This window comes from Eurytemora carolleeae, unplaced genomic scaffold (assembly GCF_000591075.1).
Source record: "Eurytemora carolleeae unplaced genomic scaffold, Eaff_2.0 scaffold746, whole genome shotgun sequence".
NCBI lineage: Eukaryota > Metazoa > Arthropoda > Copepoda > Calanoida > Temoridae > Eurytemora > Eurytemora carolleeae.
Genome location: NW_019396773.1, coordinates 241,797 through 256,971, shown reverse-complemented (window position 1 = coordinate 256,971; position 15,175 = coordinate 241,797). Strand labels below are relative to the sequence as shown.

Sequence of the window (15,175 nt, the reverse complement as noted above, 5' to 3'; positions counted from 1 at the left end):
CTCTCAGAGGTTCAAAAATTAGTTGTCTGCTACAAGCAATTTAGGAAGGAGGTTTCTACCTGCCTGCATATCTATATATATATTATCTTTGTAATGAACCCATGGTGTACAGATTTTTATTAAGTATTTACGGCGACATTACATTTCTTCTGGAGACATTTAAATCTGAAGTTTTATAATTCAATAAAATATGTATAATGATAATGAACCCATGCATGGTGTACAGATTTTTTGGACTAGGTTATTAAGTTGTCATTTACGACATTACATTTCTTCTGTAGTGTAGACTTTTAAATCTGTAAAGTTTTGGAATAATTGTAATAGCACTACTGATTAGTGATGTTTTCTAATATCAGCAAATTTTGAATATTGAACAAAAATAATGTCCTATTAAATTAAAGTTACAATGAACTTGGTGCATTTAAACATGATTATCTTTAGAATATGATTATACCAATTAAAGTATAGTTCAAAGGTTTCTGATCAGCTGAGTTTAGTGCACTTGAACGATAGTCCAACTATACAGTAGTTCAAACAATGCAGCATATTTACGATAAATTATAGGTTTAAGTATTCAATGTGTTCAAGATCACTAAATAAGCTTAATCCTGATTCCTGAAAGGTCCAGAAAACGCTAAAAAGTGTGAATTGAATCCAGGGGTTCCTGAGATATAATCGGACATACAAACAGACAGACAAACAGATGATACTCTTTTTTATAATAGATATTGTGAATGCCATTAAATGTCGTCTTATTGCCATCAAGCACAATTACTTGTCCCAAACAATCTGGACATCATGAACATTAGGAAAAATTAAGCCTTCTTCTTTCTCTTTTCTTGGTTGTTAAATTATTATAGTTTGTATCAAGGTTGTACTAAAATGGACTGTAGAATCTGAATGTTAAATCTGATTCACGACAGCACCCTTCCGTTTAAACCTGAAGTCGAATTTTAAGAATTTGAGCCGCGGCTTAAATTTGAGACGTGGCTTAAATATGGTTGGTTTCATTTAAAAATGTATTCAATGTTTTAAGATTTAAGCCGGCGCTCAATTGAAACCGGTTTTTGGTGGATTTGAGACTCAGCTCAAATTTATTAAATTCAGACTCTGACTGACCATTGACCAAGGATAACGGAATTGTACTTTTTCTATACAAAAACTATTGTAATTCTTAACAATTTTGTTTGAAATTAGAACTCACAAAATATATTTTCATTCGAAATTGTTGATCACTGTGTTGGACATTTATATAAAATAGTTTCAAAATATTCACACAGAGCACTCTATACTGAAACCCACATTTGTTTCGGTCTAAGTACTACAGATCAACTGTAGTTCGCACCAAAAGTTTAGTTTATGAACGTTACATTTTTTGTTAATATTTTTACTATTTTAGAGAAAATTTCAAAGGTTTGAAGGGTACTGTTGTAAATTTTACAATACTCTTTTTTTTTGAAGTTATGCTTACAGTTCCTTTTATGAAGGTTTTGAGTGTTTGGATTGCTCAGCGCCCTCCAGGGTTTGGTTTTGTATTGTTTCAAGATCCACGGGATGCACAGGTACTTTTTATTATAGAGAAACGCTTATTTTTGTTAATGAAAACATTCAGGATAATGATTAGGGTTTATTTCTAAATACCAAAAAATCTAACTGCTTGGACAAATTCCTGAATACACCCTGGTTTGGGTGCTGTTTTGAACGATCATAATGGCATTGTTTTAACAGAGGGGTTGAACCTCGGTTGTTAAGTTCTGAATAAGAACCTGAACATATATACCTTAGCGGGTAAAATTTTTGTAAGCTTCCTAGATATTTCTATAACAATGTCATTCAGGATGCGTCAAAGGCACTGGATGGAAAAAAAGTAGCCGGTTACAGGTAGATTTTTTTCATAAACTTTTTGTTTTATGAAAATGACCCAGACCTTTTTTAAACTAAGCGCCAATAATCTTCACAGTGCAGTGTGCAGTGTATTTATTTATGATATAAAATGCACGTCGACATTTGACCCGTCAGCATTCATTTTACTTTATCGATTGATTTTTAATCTTATAGTTAACCTTTTTGCTTTGTAACAACATCAATTAAAAATAATATTGTTTATATGTCGTCTTTATGTTATTCAGTTTTTTGGTCCTACTGTTTTTTTTTGACATTTACAATATATTGAGTGCTACGTTTTCCCAATAATTAGATGTTATTTACAACATAACTTTTTTGCTAAATATAATACATTTATTTATTTCATTTTTTTCCGGAAAAGCGATGATGGCAGACAAATCAAAAATTTACAGTTAAATATATTTGTGAAATAATATCATTTAGTTAAATTAAATCAACTGTTAACTTGTACCAAATATAAATTACCAAAATTATTTATAAAATCTAGAATTTCTGTGATGAAAATCTGATTTGATAACTTCTGTGATTTTTGTGATCTGTCTTCTATGTTTCTTAAGGTTTGAGACTTTTCTGGTATGTTTTAGTAGATTTACGAGGGATTGCTTCATGTGCTAAAGACGAGTTAAAAGTTGTCCCTAAATTCCTTGTATTTTTTAATTTTATGTTGTTTTAAATATCCAAAATTCACGAAAGTATTTCTTACAGATCAGTCAACAAAATTTATATTATTAACAAACAAAAAATTAGTATACCTTGTTGTCTTTAGTACTGTGATATAAAATAAGTTTAGTTATCTAACTATCAAACATGTATTGGTTAAACTTGGGAATGTCAAAACTTCAAATAAAGAAATTTTGTGTACATCTTTTTTAATTGTAAAAGATGCTTAACGTTTTTGATTATTAGATTTAGTAAACATTGATTTATACTTTTTGTTTTTCAGAAATCATTAAAAATGAACTCTGCAAGGTAAGGCATGTTTTATTTTATTTTTTGTTGAAACTATCAGGAACATTTGAGAAGTATTCTCATACATGTAAACAAGGAAAAATGTTGGAATGAAAAGAAAAAATTCAAAGCAAAAAACATTGCTTGAAATAATGACGCTTATTCATTTTCAGATTTGTACGTAATGGATTAAAGTAGAATATTTCGTCATATCTTTTAACTTTTTCATTTTCTAATCAAAAGTGTTCTTATTTTCATTAAAACCATAAAATATATTTTTTTAAATCAAAATATTTTTAAGATTGAAATAATTTAGAATTTTAAGACCTTTCAGTTTCACTTTAATTTTTCCAAAGCTTTGATTATTCTGCTTCTCTTCTCTTGATTTTTCTGGATTTCTCCTTTATTTTAGCAAAGTTGGCGAGATTTTCCTTGCTGCAGGGAGCTCCTACAGCAAACTTGGGGATGCCATTATGTCTCTGTACAACTGTACAGATGAACCAGGTTTGTACAACTATAGTACAGTACACAAGAGCTTTTGTACAATTTACAAAATAATCAGATTTATGCATGTATATGTACATATTAGACAAATTAATACAACTGTACAGATTAACAAGAGAAAGTGTACACTTGTACAATGTACATATGAACCAGAGCTGAAAAGTGAAGAGAATTTCCCTTTTGTGGTCTGTGTATCTACATAAATTTTGATTTAAAAACCACGAAATAAGGAAAGAATTTAAACAACCTTTATAAAATATTATTTATTCATACAAATATTAATATTTGCAAATTTACTTGACCCCATTAAGTTGAATGTTTACCCAAAAAAGCAAGTCGGGGCCTGAGGGAGCTCGTTAAAGTGTCTGCACACAGTTCATTGATTTAGTGTATACGTTTGGAACTGATTGTGTTACGCACATTATACAGTATACATCATACAGGGTTACCCACAAAGGATGAGACTGAAAATAAGACCTGAATGTAATAAATGGCAATACCAAGGCCGGGGTAAATAAAAACTTCTGCCTTGCATTGTTTTTCAATGGCTTATTAAATGTCGGCATATCGAAGCTTAAATGTTCGCAGGGATATATGGTTTAAAACGCAGAAACCTGTCAGTCCCTAATATATAATGTCATTTGTTTTGTTAATTATGAACCTCAATCGAACATCTAAGAAGTTCTTTAGGTGAAATTTTTTTTCATCCCACTTAATAATTAACAGAACAATGACATTAATAATGGACAGACGGATTTCGTTGTGTTAGACTATATATATATATATATATATATATATATAAAACCGACATTAAAAATTCCGTACAGTCGTATCTGTAGACAGTGGCGGCTGAAGGGGGTGGTGAGAGGGGTCCCCTAGAAAAATTAGGGCGCAAGTAGGGAGTGCAGGCACCTTCTAGCCCTTTAATTTTGATCTCTAAGAAAAGTTATAATTGAATGTTGCCTTCAGCACAACTTAAACAATTTAAATGCAGAATTTTTAAAACTTAAAAATATAAAGTTTTGAAACACATTTTCCCCAATTCCCACTACCTGCCTGGTCATATGGTTTGAGAATAAAAATTGACAATCTCCTTGTATAAAATTTCAGCTCGCTTGAATTTAATTGTGACTCACCCCCTACCCCCTGAAAAATATCGTAAAGCTGTCAGCTGCACCTCATCCTTATTGGGTAGTAATTAACTCTGTGCTTAGTTGTACTCAGGGTTATGGAGTACAATCAAAGAATTCCGATGTATACAATGAACTAAGGTTTTCTATCATTACACAGTACACACAGTCTAAACTTAACAAAAGAGGGGAGGGTAAAATATAATTTATGGTAAATCAAATCTTAGAATCTAAAACGAATATTCAGGCAATCTGATTTGTCTCGATATTGTAGTTAAAAACCACTGTAGTTATAAACCATTGTGTTGTTCGAATGTTTTCATCATATACTCAGTGCTCACTTGTGCTCAGTTGTACTCAAGGTCATGGAATACGTTCAAAGAAATCTAATATACACAATAAACTGTGGATCTCATTGTTATGGTATCGTGTAAACACCGGGAAAAGTGGGGGTGGGGGTTATGTTCACCAAGCGAAGGTGAGAAAAACTTACAATTTAAATGATTTATTTTTTAACAAATGTATTATTTTGTAAAAAAAAGAATCATAACAAACCCCCCTCTCCCCCATGGCCCAGCACAATTCACTGTGAACATTGCGACTTTTCCAACGTACACTGCAACCTTGCAAATACATGTGTACTCAACTCCGGGTATATAAGTTCACGGGTTTGCTCTTCTTCAATCATTCAACCTGCAAACATGCAAATATCTGGAACCTACAAGTAAGAAAATAATATTTACTTTTCAATATTTTTCATTAAATTCTCTTTAAAGAATCCGAATGAAGTTTATAGAAACTTACTTCTTATGAACATTTTTTAATTCATATGGTTTACAAAATGAATACCCAATCCTCTAAGTATAGGTTAATTTTGGAACCACATTCTTGTAATTCTTAGATATTATTTAATCTTCTAATTTGTATTGTAAGCGTTTACTCTCTTTAATCTGTTAAATCTTAAATGTCTTGTTTTTTATCTCATGTTCTAAACCAAATCTCCCTTGACGGGAATTCTTTTTGCAACACTGCTTTATCAGATTGTTTTAATTTTTCATCCAATTGCCAAAAGATTAATTTTAAATGGTTTCTTTAATAGAGTTGTTAGTTGCGACTATCCTGAGAAGGAGGCAAGGGCTGTCTTTAACAACCTCATTTCTGAGGAGGATCTGAAGATTCTCCTGTCACCTGACAACTGCATGAGCTTTACTATTTCTGACTTTGGGACCGGTTACACCAGCAAAGTCACCTTCAGTAAGAAACCTGAGTTTAATACGAGCACTGACTACACCTATGGTAAGGAAAACATCCTTCCTGCCCCATTCACTGGAGGAAAATCCATTGTTACAAGAAATGGAAATGTCATTGTGAAGAAAGTGACCTTTCCAGATGTTGTGTACACCTATGACACTATTGTGTCTAGCTCTGGTGTCTCCATAAAGATGTCATCAACAAGAGATGGGTATATCTCTACAAGTGTTTGGGAGAAAGTAAATGCTTCTTTCTGTGGTTTCTTTGTTATGCAGAACCATGTGGATGCTGATAAGTATATGACAGCTAATAATAAGATGACCAAAGCTAATGCAGAAAACCTCTTGTCCTACGCTGCTGTGAGAATAACTGAGAAGAATGGGGATTATGAAATGATTGATTGTCTTGGAGATGGAAGTAAAAAGAGTGTAACCTTCAAGCTTGGTGTTGAGTTTGAGGATGAAGATTCCTTTGGACGTACTGGAACTCATCTGTTCACAAGTAACTCTCCATCTGAACTAGTTTATACCTTCAAGGAGAAGGATACGGGCCATGTTTATGTCTTTAGGAACACTGCAACCACTGACCATCTAACTTGGACAGCAGAGAAAGCTCCTCATGGCATCAAGTGCAGCATCACATATCAGAGATATGGTGACATTGAAGGAACTTGGAAAGTCATGACACATTCAAACTATGACAACTTCCTTCGTGGCCTCAGTCTTCCTGAGCCTCTGATTTCAGCTGCAGTAGAGGAAAGAGAGACCCTAACCTGGAAACATTTGGGTAAAGGGATTTGGCTGGATGCCTCATCCTCTAAAGTTTTACCAATGGAGTCGAAGCATCTTACACCCGGAGTAGAACACTCCTCTGAAATGATGGGAATGCATGTGACAGAAATCTTCAACCATAGCAAAGACGGAATGTATGGAACAGTAAAGATGGGAGAGCACATAATTAACTATAAGGTTGTGGTTGGGAAGGAGTTGGCCCACATGGAGGAGGAAATTGTTGGAAAGCCATTCACAAAAGCTACAATTATTTTAGCTAAAATGTAAGGAGTGTGGTATAGTAATTTTTCACACAATATTTAACCACAATTTATGTAAAATATTTAATCTGTGCACAGCTTTAATGTTTCATGTTTAGTTTGTAGCTTAAAATGTTTTATCCATTTAAAAATATAAATACATATATATAAACTCATGAAGAATTCTTATATGTTTGAATATACCAATTTTTTAAATTAAGCCCTCATTTGACCTTCTAGTACTGAAGGGCATCGTTTTGAGTCCTGTTTACTTTAGTAACTTCTAGTGCTTTTTTCAGTATGTAATAATTTAGAAAAAGAATAATTGCTTTGAACCAGTATCATTGAATTAAAAGAGTAATTTATTGCTCTGTCAACCTACAGCATGAATATTATGAACAATCCAGCTTTACCTGGAAGCTTGATTTTCTTTTTAAAAATCAACCCACTCACTTCCAGTTTAAACCAAGTTAAACTTATTCCCACGTTACTGTTTAGTTCAACAATCATAAGTTAAGGCAAATCCGTCCAGGGGCTCATGAGTTATGATTGGGCATCCAAAGAAATAAACAAACAAACAAACACAAAGACAAACAGTGATTACTACTTAATAGATTTGTAAAACAAACTTTTTGCTTTTATTTTTTCCGTATCTATTTCTTATATATAATGAAATATTTTTCCAGTTTCAACAGTCTATTTCAGGCATACATCTTTCAAAGCAATTGCTGCATAAAAGACTTTAAAAGAATTACTTAGCAGAAAACAGAAATATTTGTACTTGGTTGGTAATGGACATTATTTTTTGATGCATTTAATATGAAATATGATTTTAGGGATCTTATTTCATTTTTATTTTATAAAGTGTTTTTTTTGGTTAAAAAAGAATAAGAAAAAAAACGTAAGGATTCTGTGTTTTAATATAAATTTTCTGTTAAGATGGCAGCAACCCTGCGAAGGAAGGAATTGAAACTGATGATACTTCAAACAATCAAACTTTTGTTTCCAAACACCCAATCCAACTCCCATACTCTCAACACAAGCAAGAATAGTCGTCCAACACTCCTGACAAGATTTGTTTATCTTAAAATCAAATTTTTATATTTTCTAATACAAACCCGACCTAACACACATAGCTGCCTTATCCCAACTTATCAACAATAGCAATGATTAATATGCAAAAAGAAATTCAGAACAATTTTAATAGCCCACGTTTGGTGAACAACATCTGTGAACTCACCAATTCCAAATTCATTTTAAATCAAACAATAAAAGAATATTTAAAGGAATACTTTTTAAATTCACTTTGTATGTGTAACTGAAACTGTAACTGTAACTGCAACTGTAACTGCAACCGTAACTATAATTGTAACTGTAACTTCCAAATCTAGACTTTTTACATAAATTGAGAAATATCAAAATTTACTATTGATAGAACTATGTAGTAACTTTTCAACCATGCATTATTTTCATAAAGCAATAGCCACTAGACAGGGCAAAATTTATTTTTAAATTCTTTTTTTATCGTGTGCACTCAAATATTTTGTTTACTTTTACTTTGTGTTTTTTTAAATTTGTAAATTTGTTAACGAAAATTAAAGCATAAATATTCGTTATTTTTTAACTTAAAAATGACTTAAACTTCTGCATGTTTAGTAAGTTTTGAATTTTTCTTGAATCAGGCATCAATGCTGACTACACCATGTATGCACATATTTATTAAAGAGACTGTACACCCATTTCCAAGTGACACTCCATACCTTGTGTGGCATTTCGACAATTTTGTTAACCTTTTCTATAAGTTCAAAACTAGGTAGATAACTTTAGTTTTCTATCTCAAAATTTTTAAATTGGTAACTTTTTTCGTTGTTTCTCAAGTCGCTTCTTCTATCTGATTCATAAAGAATTTTCAGAAGGAAAAACTAGGATATCACTTCATCATTGATCATGACAAAAGTTTACATCATGGGTATCTAGTGAGTTTGATATACTAATGGAGGGTCACTTGAAATTAAGTGTTCAGTCCCTTTTAAACTAATTGATAATTCCTCAACCATAAACCATATTTTGGGAAATGTTTATAAATTGCTTTTATCGTGTATTTAAATACAACATTTTACCTTGAAGTATTGTAAATGGTTTTTTACTGTTTGAAATTAATTTTTTTTTAAATTCTGTAGCTTAATATCTGAATGTATATGTATATTAATTGATTTCTATTATTTAAACACTTGGCGAAATTTGATCTATCACCAATCACCAAAAGTAATGATTTTATGCTCAACTTTATTTTTAATTTTACATTTAAAAAAAAAATCAAATTAATGTGTCCCTTAACGCCTGATTTGATTTGATTTGATTTGATTTGATTTGATNGATTTGATTTGATTTATGCTGAAATAAGAAAAGTTTGCTGGTAACAAAAAAACGAAAACTCCTTTTCACTTTTCAACAAAACAGCATTCTTCAAATTCACTTAATAAGGATATTAATATCTTTTTATGAATCACTCCTTATAGTTAAACATTTTTGATATGTTTTTATTTCTGTAACACTTTTACTTAATATTCTTCTTCAAACTGACTATTTTGAGCTTTACTGTTATTTAATGAATGTTAAGCAATAGTTTGATTTTTGAATTTCAGAAAATGAGTTTTTTATCCCCCTACATACAGTCACTGTTCTTCTCTTTAAATACTGGTTTCGACCCTGAACAAAAATTTATAAAAGGTGATTTTTGTTATACCATTATTGAATATTAATTTCTATGCACTAAAGCCTCTTTTTCTATGCACTAGAGCCTCTTTTTCTATGCACTAGAGCCTCTTTTTCTATGCACTAGAGCCTCTTTTTCTCGTTATAATTTTAACTATGAGTAATTATTTTATTAATTAAAAATCTCGTTTAATTTAATACTTTCTTCCTTCTTGTGGGGGTGGAGTTCAATATTTTAGATCGTTTTTAAACAAATCCCAACCCTACTCTCTAGCACTAGAATTATATCATTTTCTTCTCAATATATTTCGCCAAAAACTTTGGCATCATCAGGAGTTTGTCCTTACTCTTTTGACGAGTATTGAATGACAGGAGTTCAATATTTTTTATCTTCATTGAGCACAAGCTTAATCCAAAATCTACAATTTTCTTTGGTTTTGTAGAAAGTGATGCAAAAATATATATTTTAAGACATTTAATAAATGTAATCCTGTGAGAAAGCTTGGGTTAAGTTTTAACCTTTTCTCCCTTTAAAGTTTAAGAATGAAAATATTCACTCCATTTTGAAATTCAGCTCAAAATTGTTTTGTAGGTATATTTCTTGATACAGAAAGTATCAGTTCCCTTTTACCTCCTGGATACAATGGGTCTCAACAATGGTATTCTCAAGTAAGTTTAAAGAGACAGTCCAGGGAATACAATTGGCCTGTATTAAAAAAAGCATCTTCAGTAAAACATTGAAAGGTATTAATTTCAGCAATTTAGTTAATAAAAGAATTTTTGTTCTGTTTTTTGTTTGGATTCCAAATTATTTTTAAATATCAAATCTTGTTAAACAAACCTCCAGTCCAGAATTATCCAGATTTTTTAATAAACTAGTTTTTGTGTTTTTTTTAAGTGAATCCATTCTAACAATAAGAACTATGAAATAGTATTTTGAAAATGCTAAATCAGAGATAAATTATTTTTCCATCCCTTTGAGATAAAACTCAACCAAACGTAAAGCATTTTAATAGCTTTTAACAGAATTTTTAAAAAAATTTAGACTTCCCGCAATTTTAGTTTTAGATAAAAGCATCGAGATTTTTATGTAAATGGATGAATAATGGAATTATAGAAAAACTATTCAAATTGTTAATGGATTAATTAATTTTTCTGAAAATTGTTAATGTATACACTCATGGTTTAAATTATATAACAAAAAATATGACGACGAGATTTTAAACGAATCACTCTACGTGGGGGGGCTATCATTTTTAGTGACTTTATTTTCATACAACGTCGTGTTTTTCTAGCTTTATTGTATTCAATTTGGAACATTTCCTCCATTGTTTCCAAAGCAGAAATCGTAAGTCAGTTTAAAGAGAAGCTACAATTGAAAATAAATAATTCTTAATATAATGGATTTCTTATCCACTCTTAAGTAAACCATGAGTTTTAAGATTTTTTTGCTAGTAGAGCACTCCATTCTGTAAATGAGAATCACTGTCACGCCTACAGTCCAGAACATAATTATACAACAGCATTCTATCCAGGCAGTGTCTGATCTGAGACTGGTATTCAACGATGTCAAGAAGAATTTGACGAAAGATCTGGTAAATTCTGGTATAAAGGAGGGTGTTTTCTCCTGGGCTTTACCAGATGCTGTCATGGAGGTAAAATGAGCTCTACCCATCTAATCTGAAGGAAACTCTCGAACCTCAAACGAGTTTGAGTGCGCTTCGCGTCACTTTTTAGTTACAATTTTAGCTGCTAACCGTTCCTCTTTACGCTGCCATTTTTCTGTCTAAATCATATTACATGTATTTTTCGGTTTTGAAATATCACATTTCAAAAAAAAAATTCTATGCAAATGTTTTTTATCTTTCCATTTGGGCTCAAAAGGTTCAGCCGTTTTCACGTTGATTGAATTCAAACGGACAGACAGAAAAAGCAAAGTATATAAAGATGAGTTAACGATCTAACATTTCTTCCTAAAATCTACTCGATGCAAAGTATATAGATGAGTTTAAGATCTAACATTTCTTCCTAAAATCTACTCGATGCAAAGTATATAAAGATGAGTTTACGATCTAACATTTCTTCCTAAAATCTACTCGATACTTAGTTCGGATTCTCTTTAGGTAAGTTTCCATAGCAAAGGAAGACGACTTTTAGACTTAAGTTATGATTTTAAATTGTGCAGTAAATAATTTTAAGTTTTTCAGAATATTCTGGAACTTTTATTCTCTGGAAGTGATCTTGATCTAATAGAGTTTATACTTCTTATCTCACCCTACCTGGAGAGATCACTTGGTGAGCATAAAGGGACTATCAACGTTATTTCAAATAACACTCCCTTTAAAGAGTTACAAGCCCAATTCACAACAGGGGTCCACATCGGGGCCTCTTGCAGATTTCACTTTCTTATGAATCCTTACCTCTTAAACCTTTGTCTGGGGAAAATGATATTCGTTTGAGAGAGTTCTCTATAAATTTTACTTTCGGATTTTTGTATCAGAGGTTAGGATGACAGACGGAAAACCAATTGTAATTTCTTATTGTTACTTTTAAAAAGGGTTAAATGGTTGCGGTGTGAATCGTGGACATGTAACTCTCTCAAGCAAAGAAAGAAACAAAAGAAGAATTAAAATGTTCAAGTTCAAATTTTATCACTCCTAATTTTAACTGACCCTCTATGCAAAGATGGTAATGCCCAATTTACAACGGTACCCTTGAAAGCTCTGTCTGATCAGGTAAGATGTAGACATCAATGTTTTTTGATTCTTTAAACTGTTTATTTTCATTTCTTGAGAAAGTGACTTGTGAATTTCTTTTTTTTAAGAAGCAATGTAGAAACTCTCAGAAGTCAAATCAAACACTTTTCTAGTCAGTATCTTCCACATTTTTGATCAGATTAAGGTTTCATGGGTACCTTGTAAATCGGGCATTGCAATATTTGAATGGAGGTTTACTTGAAATTACGCTGACAGTCCCTTTAATAACCAAAATTCTGAAGACACGCGCCAATAGAAAATTTCACCAATTTTCATAAACCCATTTAAAACTTTACAACCCTGATCCTTGATTTATGACTCACAAAGCATAGTTAAAACCAGTGCTTAGGATCCGGATCCAAAAACTGCAAAAAAAAAATTTTTACTCCTAAAACCAAAATCTGAACTTTTGAAAAAAGAGAGATTATAAAAAAATTCCTCATTTCTGAATGGTTCATGAGTTTTAGGATAAAAATATGCGAAAAAATTAAAACAAAAAATTAGAAAATTATTTTTTGTTAAAAAAATTAAATAAATCTTAAAGAAATGACCTGGATCCGGATCAGGATCCATTTTTTTCCAGTGCGGATCCAGGATCCGGATCCGCATCAAAATTAAATGGATCCTAAGCACTGGAACTTTAAACCCAATACATATAGTAAGCATGAAAATATCTTTACATTATGTTTTAGGCAATTTAGTCCAAGCATTACTAGTAAGTGAAAGTAATGTTGGAGACCTTGATGTTTGTCAAGATAGCTTGAATCAAAGAACTAGGTAAAATCTTAATATAATTAATTTATCGAACGTTAATAAATATATTCGGAAGATTACTTACTTGAGGATGATAGATCTAATTTCCAGACGTCTTTTTGAATACAGGATTTTACACATAAACTTCTCATTCATACTGTTCTAGTATTTTGTCATATAAAGACTTAAAAGTTTTTATATTCCCTGCTCCTTTGTTCTATTTTTCAGCTACTCTGTTGGTGAGGATTATACATGATCACAACTCGGATAATTATTATTTTTATTCAATTTGCACAAAGCAATTAATTCTTCTCGAATGTCACTTTCTTTTAAAATCCTGAAGTTTTAACAGAAGCTGTTGTCTGCAGATTTTCGATATTATCTTTGTCTTGGTTGATGAGCGGCACATATATTTTAAATATAGATTTAGGTGGGGTGTTCAGTACATCTACAGCAGGGGTAATTCTTGAAAAATAATTTTTCCCCTCAGAAGTTAGGTTAACAAATTTTTAAAGCTTTATTTGCTGAACTGGAAAAAAATTACTGTTAGTGAAAAATAAATACAACTTTAGGTTAAAAATTTTAATGGATGAAAAAACTTGCATGTCAATGTCCAATTTTTTATTATTTCCCCCAGATCTTTACAAATCATTCCCATCGTTCTTTAACAAAGGAATGTCATAGATCTTAGTAAAATAATGATTTTGTTGGTGACGAAATATTGAATCATAAAGATGATATTTTTAAAGTTAAAATGAAGCAAATATCTAGGTTAAGTACAAATGCATAAGCAGGGATAAATCTCATCTAATTGACAAAATAAAATATAAACATTTGTAATCCTTATTTTTCCTTGAAGACAGAGTCCAAATTTTATTATTTGATATTTTACATAATTGTCGTTTAAGAATTGATTTGAAATTTCGCTGAAGATTTTTTAATTCTAACTCTGATGGTTGATGTATCTTTGAATATGTTAATTCTTATTTTCAGAAAAATTAGTATGCAATTTTGCAACTGAACTGGGGAAACGTCTGATTCAATTTTCCTTTCTTTTTTTTCATTTGTTCTTGATTTTTTTCCTCTGAACTGGATTAATATAGGTTCAATTCATTTAATAAAGAAGTTGTATACAAATTTTATTCGACTAAGATGAAAAGAAAGGTCATATTTTTTTTAATTTTTAATTTTTAACAATATTCCTTAAATAATTATATGATGGCAGATGCAAATACTTTGACACTTCTATATTCCTTGTTCTTTCTTTTCTTCTTGTTCGTACATCTTACAATCATATTCTAGCTAATTTTGAAAAAAAAAAGTATTTTAAAGACATCCTTGCAGTTCGACAAAACTGCCAGTTTTAGAACTATATGTAGGGTAGATTGCCTTTCTTATTTTGCACTAGATAATTGGATGATTCAGAAACTAAATTTGAGATGAGCTGATTCAGCTACTTACGCACATTTCTAGTGTATTTTTTATCTGGTTTAAATGGAAGGGGGAGTGAGGGATGTCTCCCAGACCCCTCTTCGATTCTGTCAACATATGCTATGGGAAAAATTGATAGTGTAAAGCTTAATCCTTAGAGATTTCCCTTCCAATTTTTCCTGTTCAATTTTCTTTTTCTACTTGTTTCTTTTTTCTACGTTTTGAGGCCTCTGCTAATAGTTCTTGTGACATCGAGTTGTGGAGCAGGTTCAATAAAGGATTACATTGGATCAGAATCTTTCCCTGTTCAAGTTGAATGGAAAGGTTCAATTTCCTTAATAAAGAATTGATAAAAGAATCATCCCCTTTCTTAGGTTGAACAGTTAGGTTTAAATAATTCAATAAAGGATTGATATAAGAATGTTCCCTGTCTTAGTTGAAAATTTAGGCTTAATTCATTCAGTAGAGGATTGATGTAAGAGTCTTTCCCTGTTCAATAAAGGATAATATTGGATCAGAATCCTTCCCTGTGGAAAGGTTGAGTTAACTTAAAAAAGGGTTGATATAAAGAAACTTTCCCTGTTCAATAAAGGATAATATTGGATCAGAATCCTTCCCTGTGGAAAGGTTGAGTTAACTTAAAAAAGGGTTGATATAAAGAAACTTTCCCTGTTCAATAAAGGATAATATTGGATCAGAATCCTTCCCTGTGGAAAGGTTGAGTTAACTTAAAAAAGGGTTGATATAAAGAA

The 15,175-nt window shown here is 31.2% G+C and overlaps 2 protein-coding genes and 1 long non-coding RNA gene across 8 annotated transcripts in view; all 3 read left to right on the top strand.

Annotated features, from left to right (window-relative positions):
• The first annotated feature begins 2,845 nt into the window (after positions 1-2,845).
• On the top strand, positions 2,846-8,894 carry LOC111708527 (uncharacterized). 3 transcript variants are annotated; one of them, XR_002766685.1, is made up of 4 exons: positions 2,846-2,874; positions 3,266-3,357; positions 7,708-8,514; positions 8,792-8,894. It is a non-coding gene; the product is annotated as an uncharacterized LOC111708527 (long non-coding RNA). The 3 variants fall into 3 exon arrangements; XR_002766684.1 differs by having other exon boundaries at positions 8,785-8,894; XR_002766683.1 differs by having other exon boundaries at positions 7,708-8,894.
• On the top strand, positions 5,027-6,944 carry LOC111708526 (uncharacterized). Its single transcript, XM_023481930.1, has 2 exons — positions 5,027-5,211; positions 5,587-6,944. Exons 1-2 carry the CDS (start codon positions 5,189-5,191, stop codon positions 6,794-6,796), a joined length of 1,233 nt encoding a protein of 410 aa, XP_023337698.1. The 5' UTR covers positions 5,027-5,188; the 3' UTR covers positions 6,797-6,944.
• Positions 8,895-9,164: 270 nt separating the features above from the next.
• The window catches only part of LOC111708523 (endoplasmic reticulum membrane-associated RNA degradation protein), a 20,519-nt gene continuing 14,508 nt past the window's right edge, over positions 9,165-15,175 (top strand). For 2 of the 4 annotated variants that reach the window (XM_023481927.1, XM_023481928.1), the window contains exons 1-5: positions 9,165-9,498; positions 10,076-10,152; positions 11,019-11,138; positions 11,691-11,778; positions 12,932-13,016. In XM_023481927.1, coding sequence (XP_023337695.1) covers positions 9,381-9,498; positions 10,076-10,152; positions 11,019-11,138; positions 11,691-11,778; positions 12,932-13,016 — 488 coding nt within the window. In that variant the 5' untranslated portion in view covers positions 9,165-9,380. The remainder of the gene's footprint in view (positions 9,499-10,075; positions 10,153-11,018; positions 11,139-11,690; positions 11,779-12,931; positions 13,017-15,175) is intronic. The other 2 variants (XM_023481929.1, XM_023481926.1) reach the window with 1 other exon arrangement.

Excerpts from the sequence above, each read along its gene's own strand:
- LOC111708526 (XM_023481930.1), top strand. The coding sequence starts at position 5,189 with ATGCAAATATCTGGAACCTACAA. Across the intron at positions 5,212-5,586 it reads CAAATATCTGGAACCTACAA|AGTTGTTAGTTGCGACTATC; the intron begins GTAAGAAAATAA and ends TTTCTTTAATAG.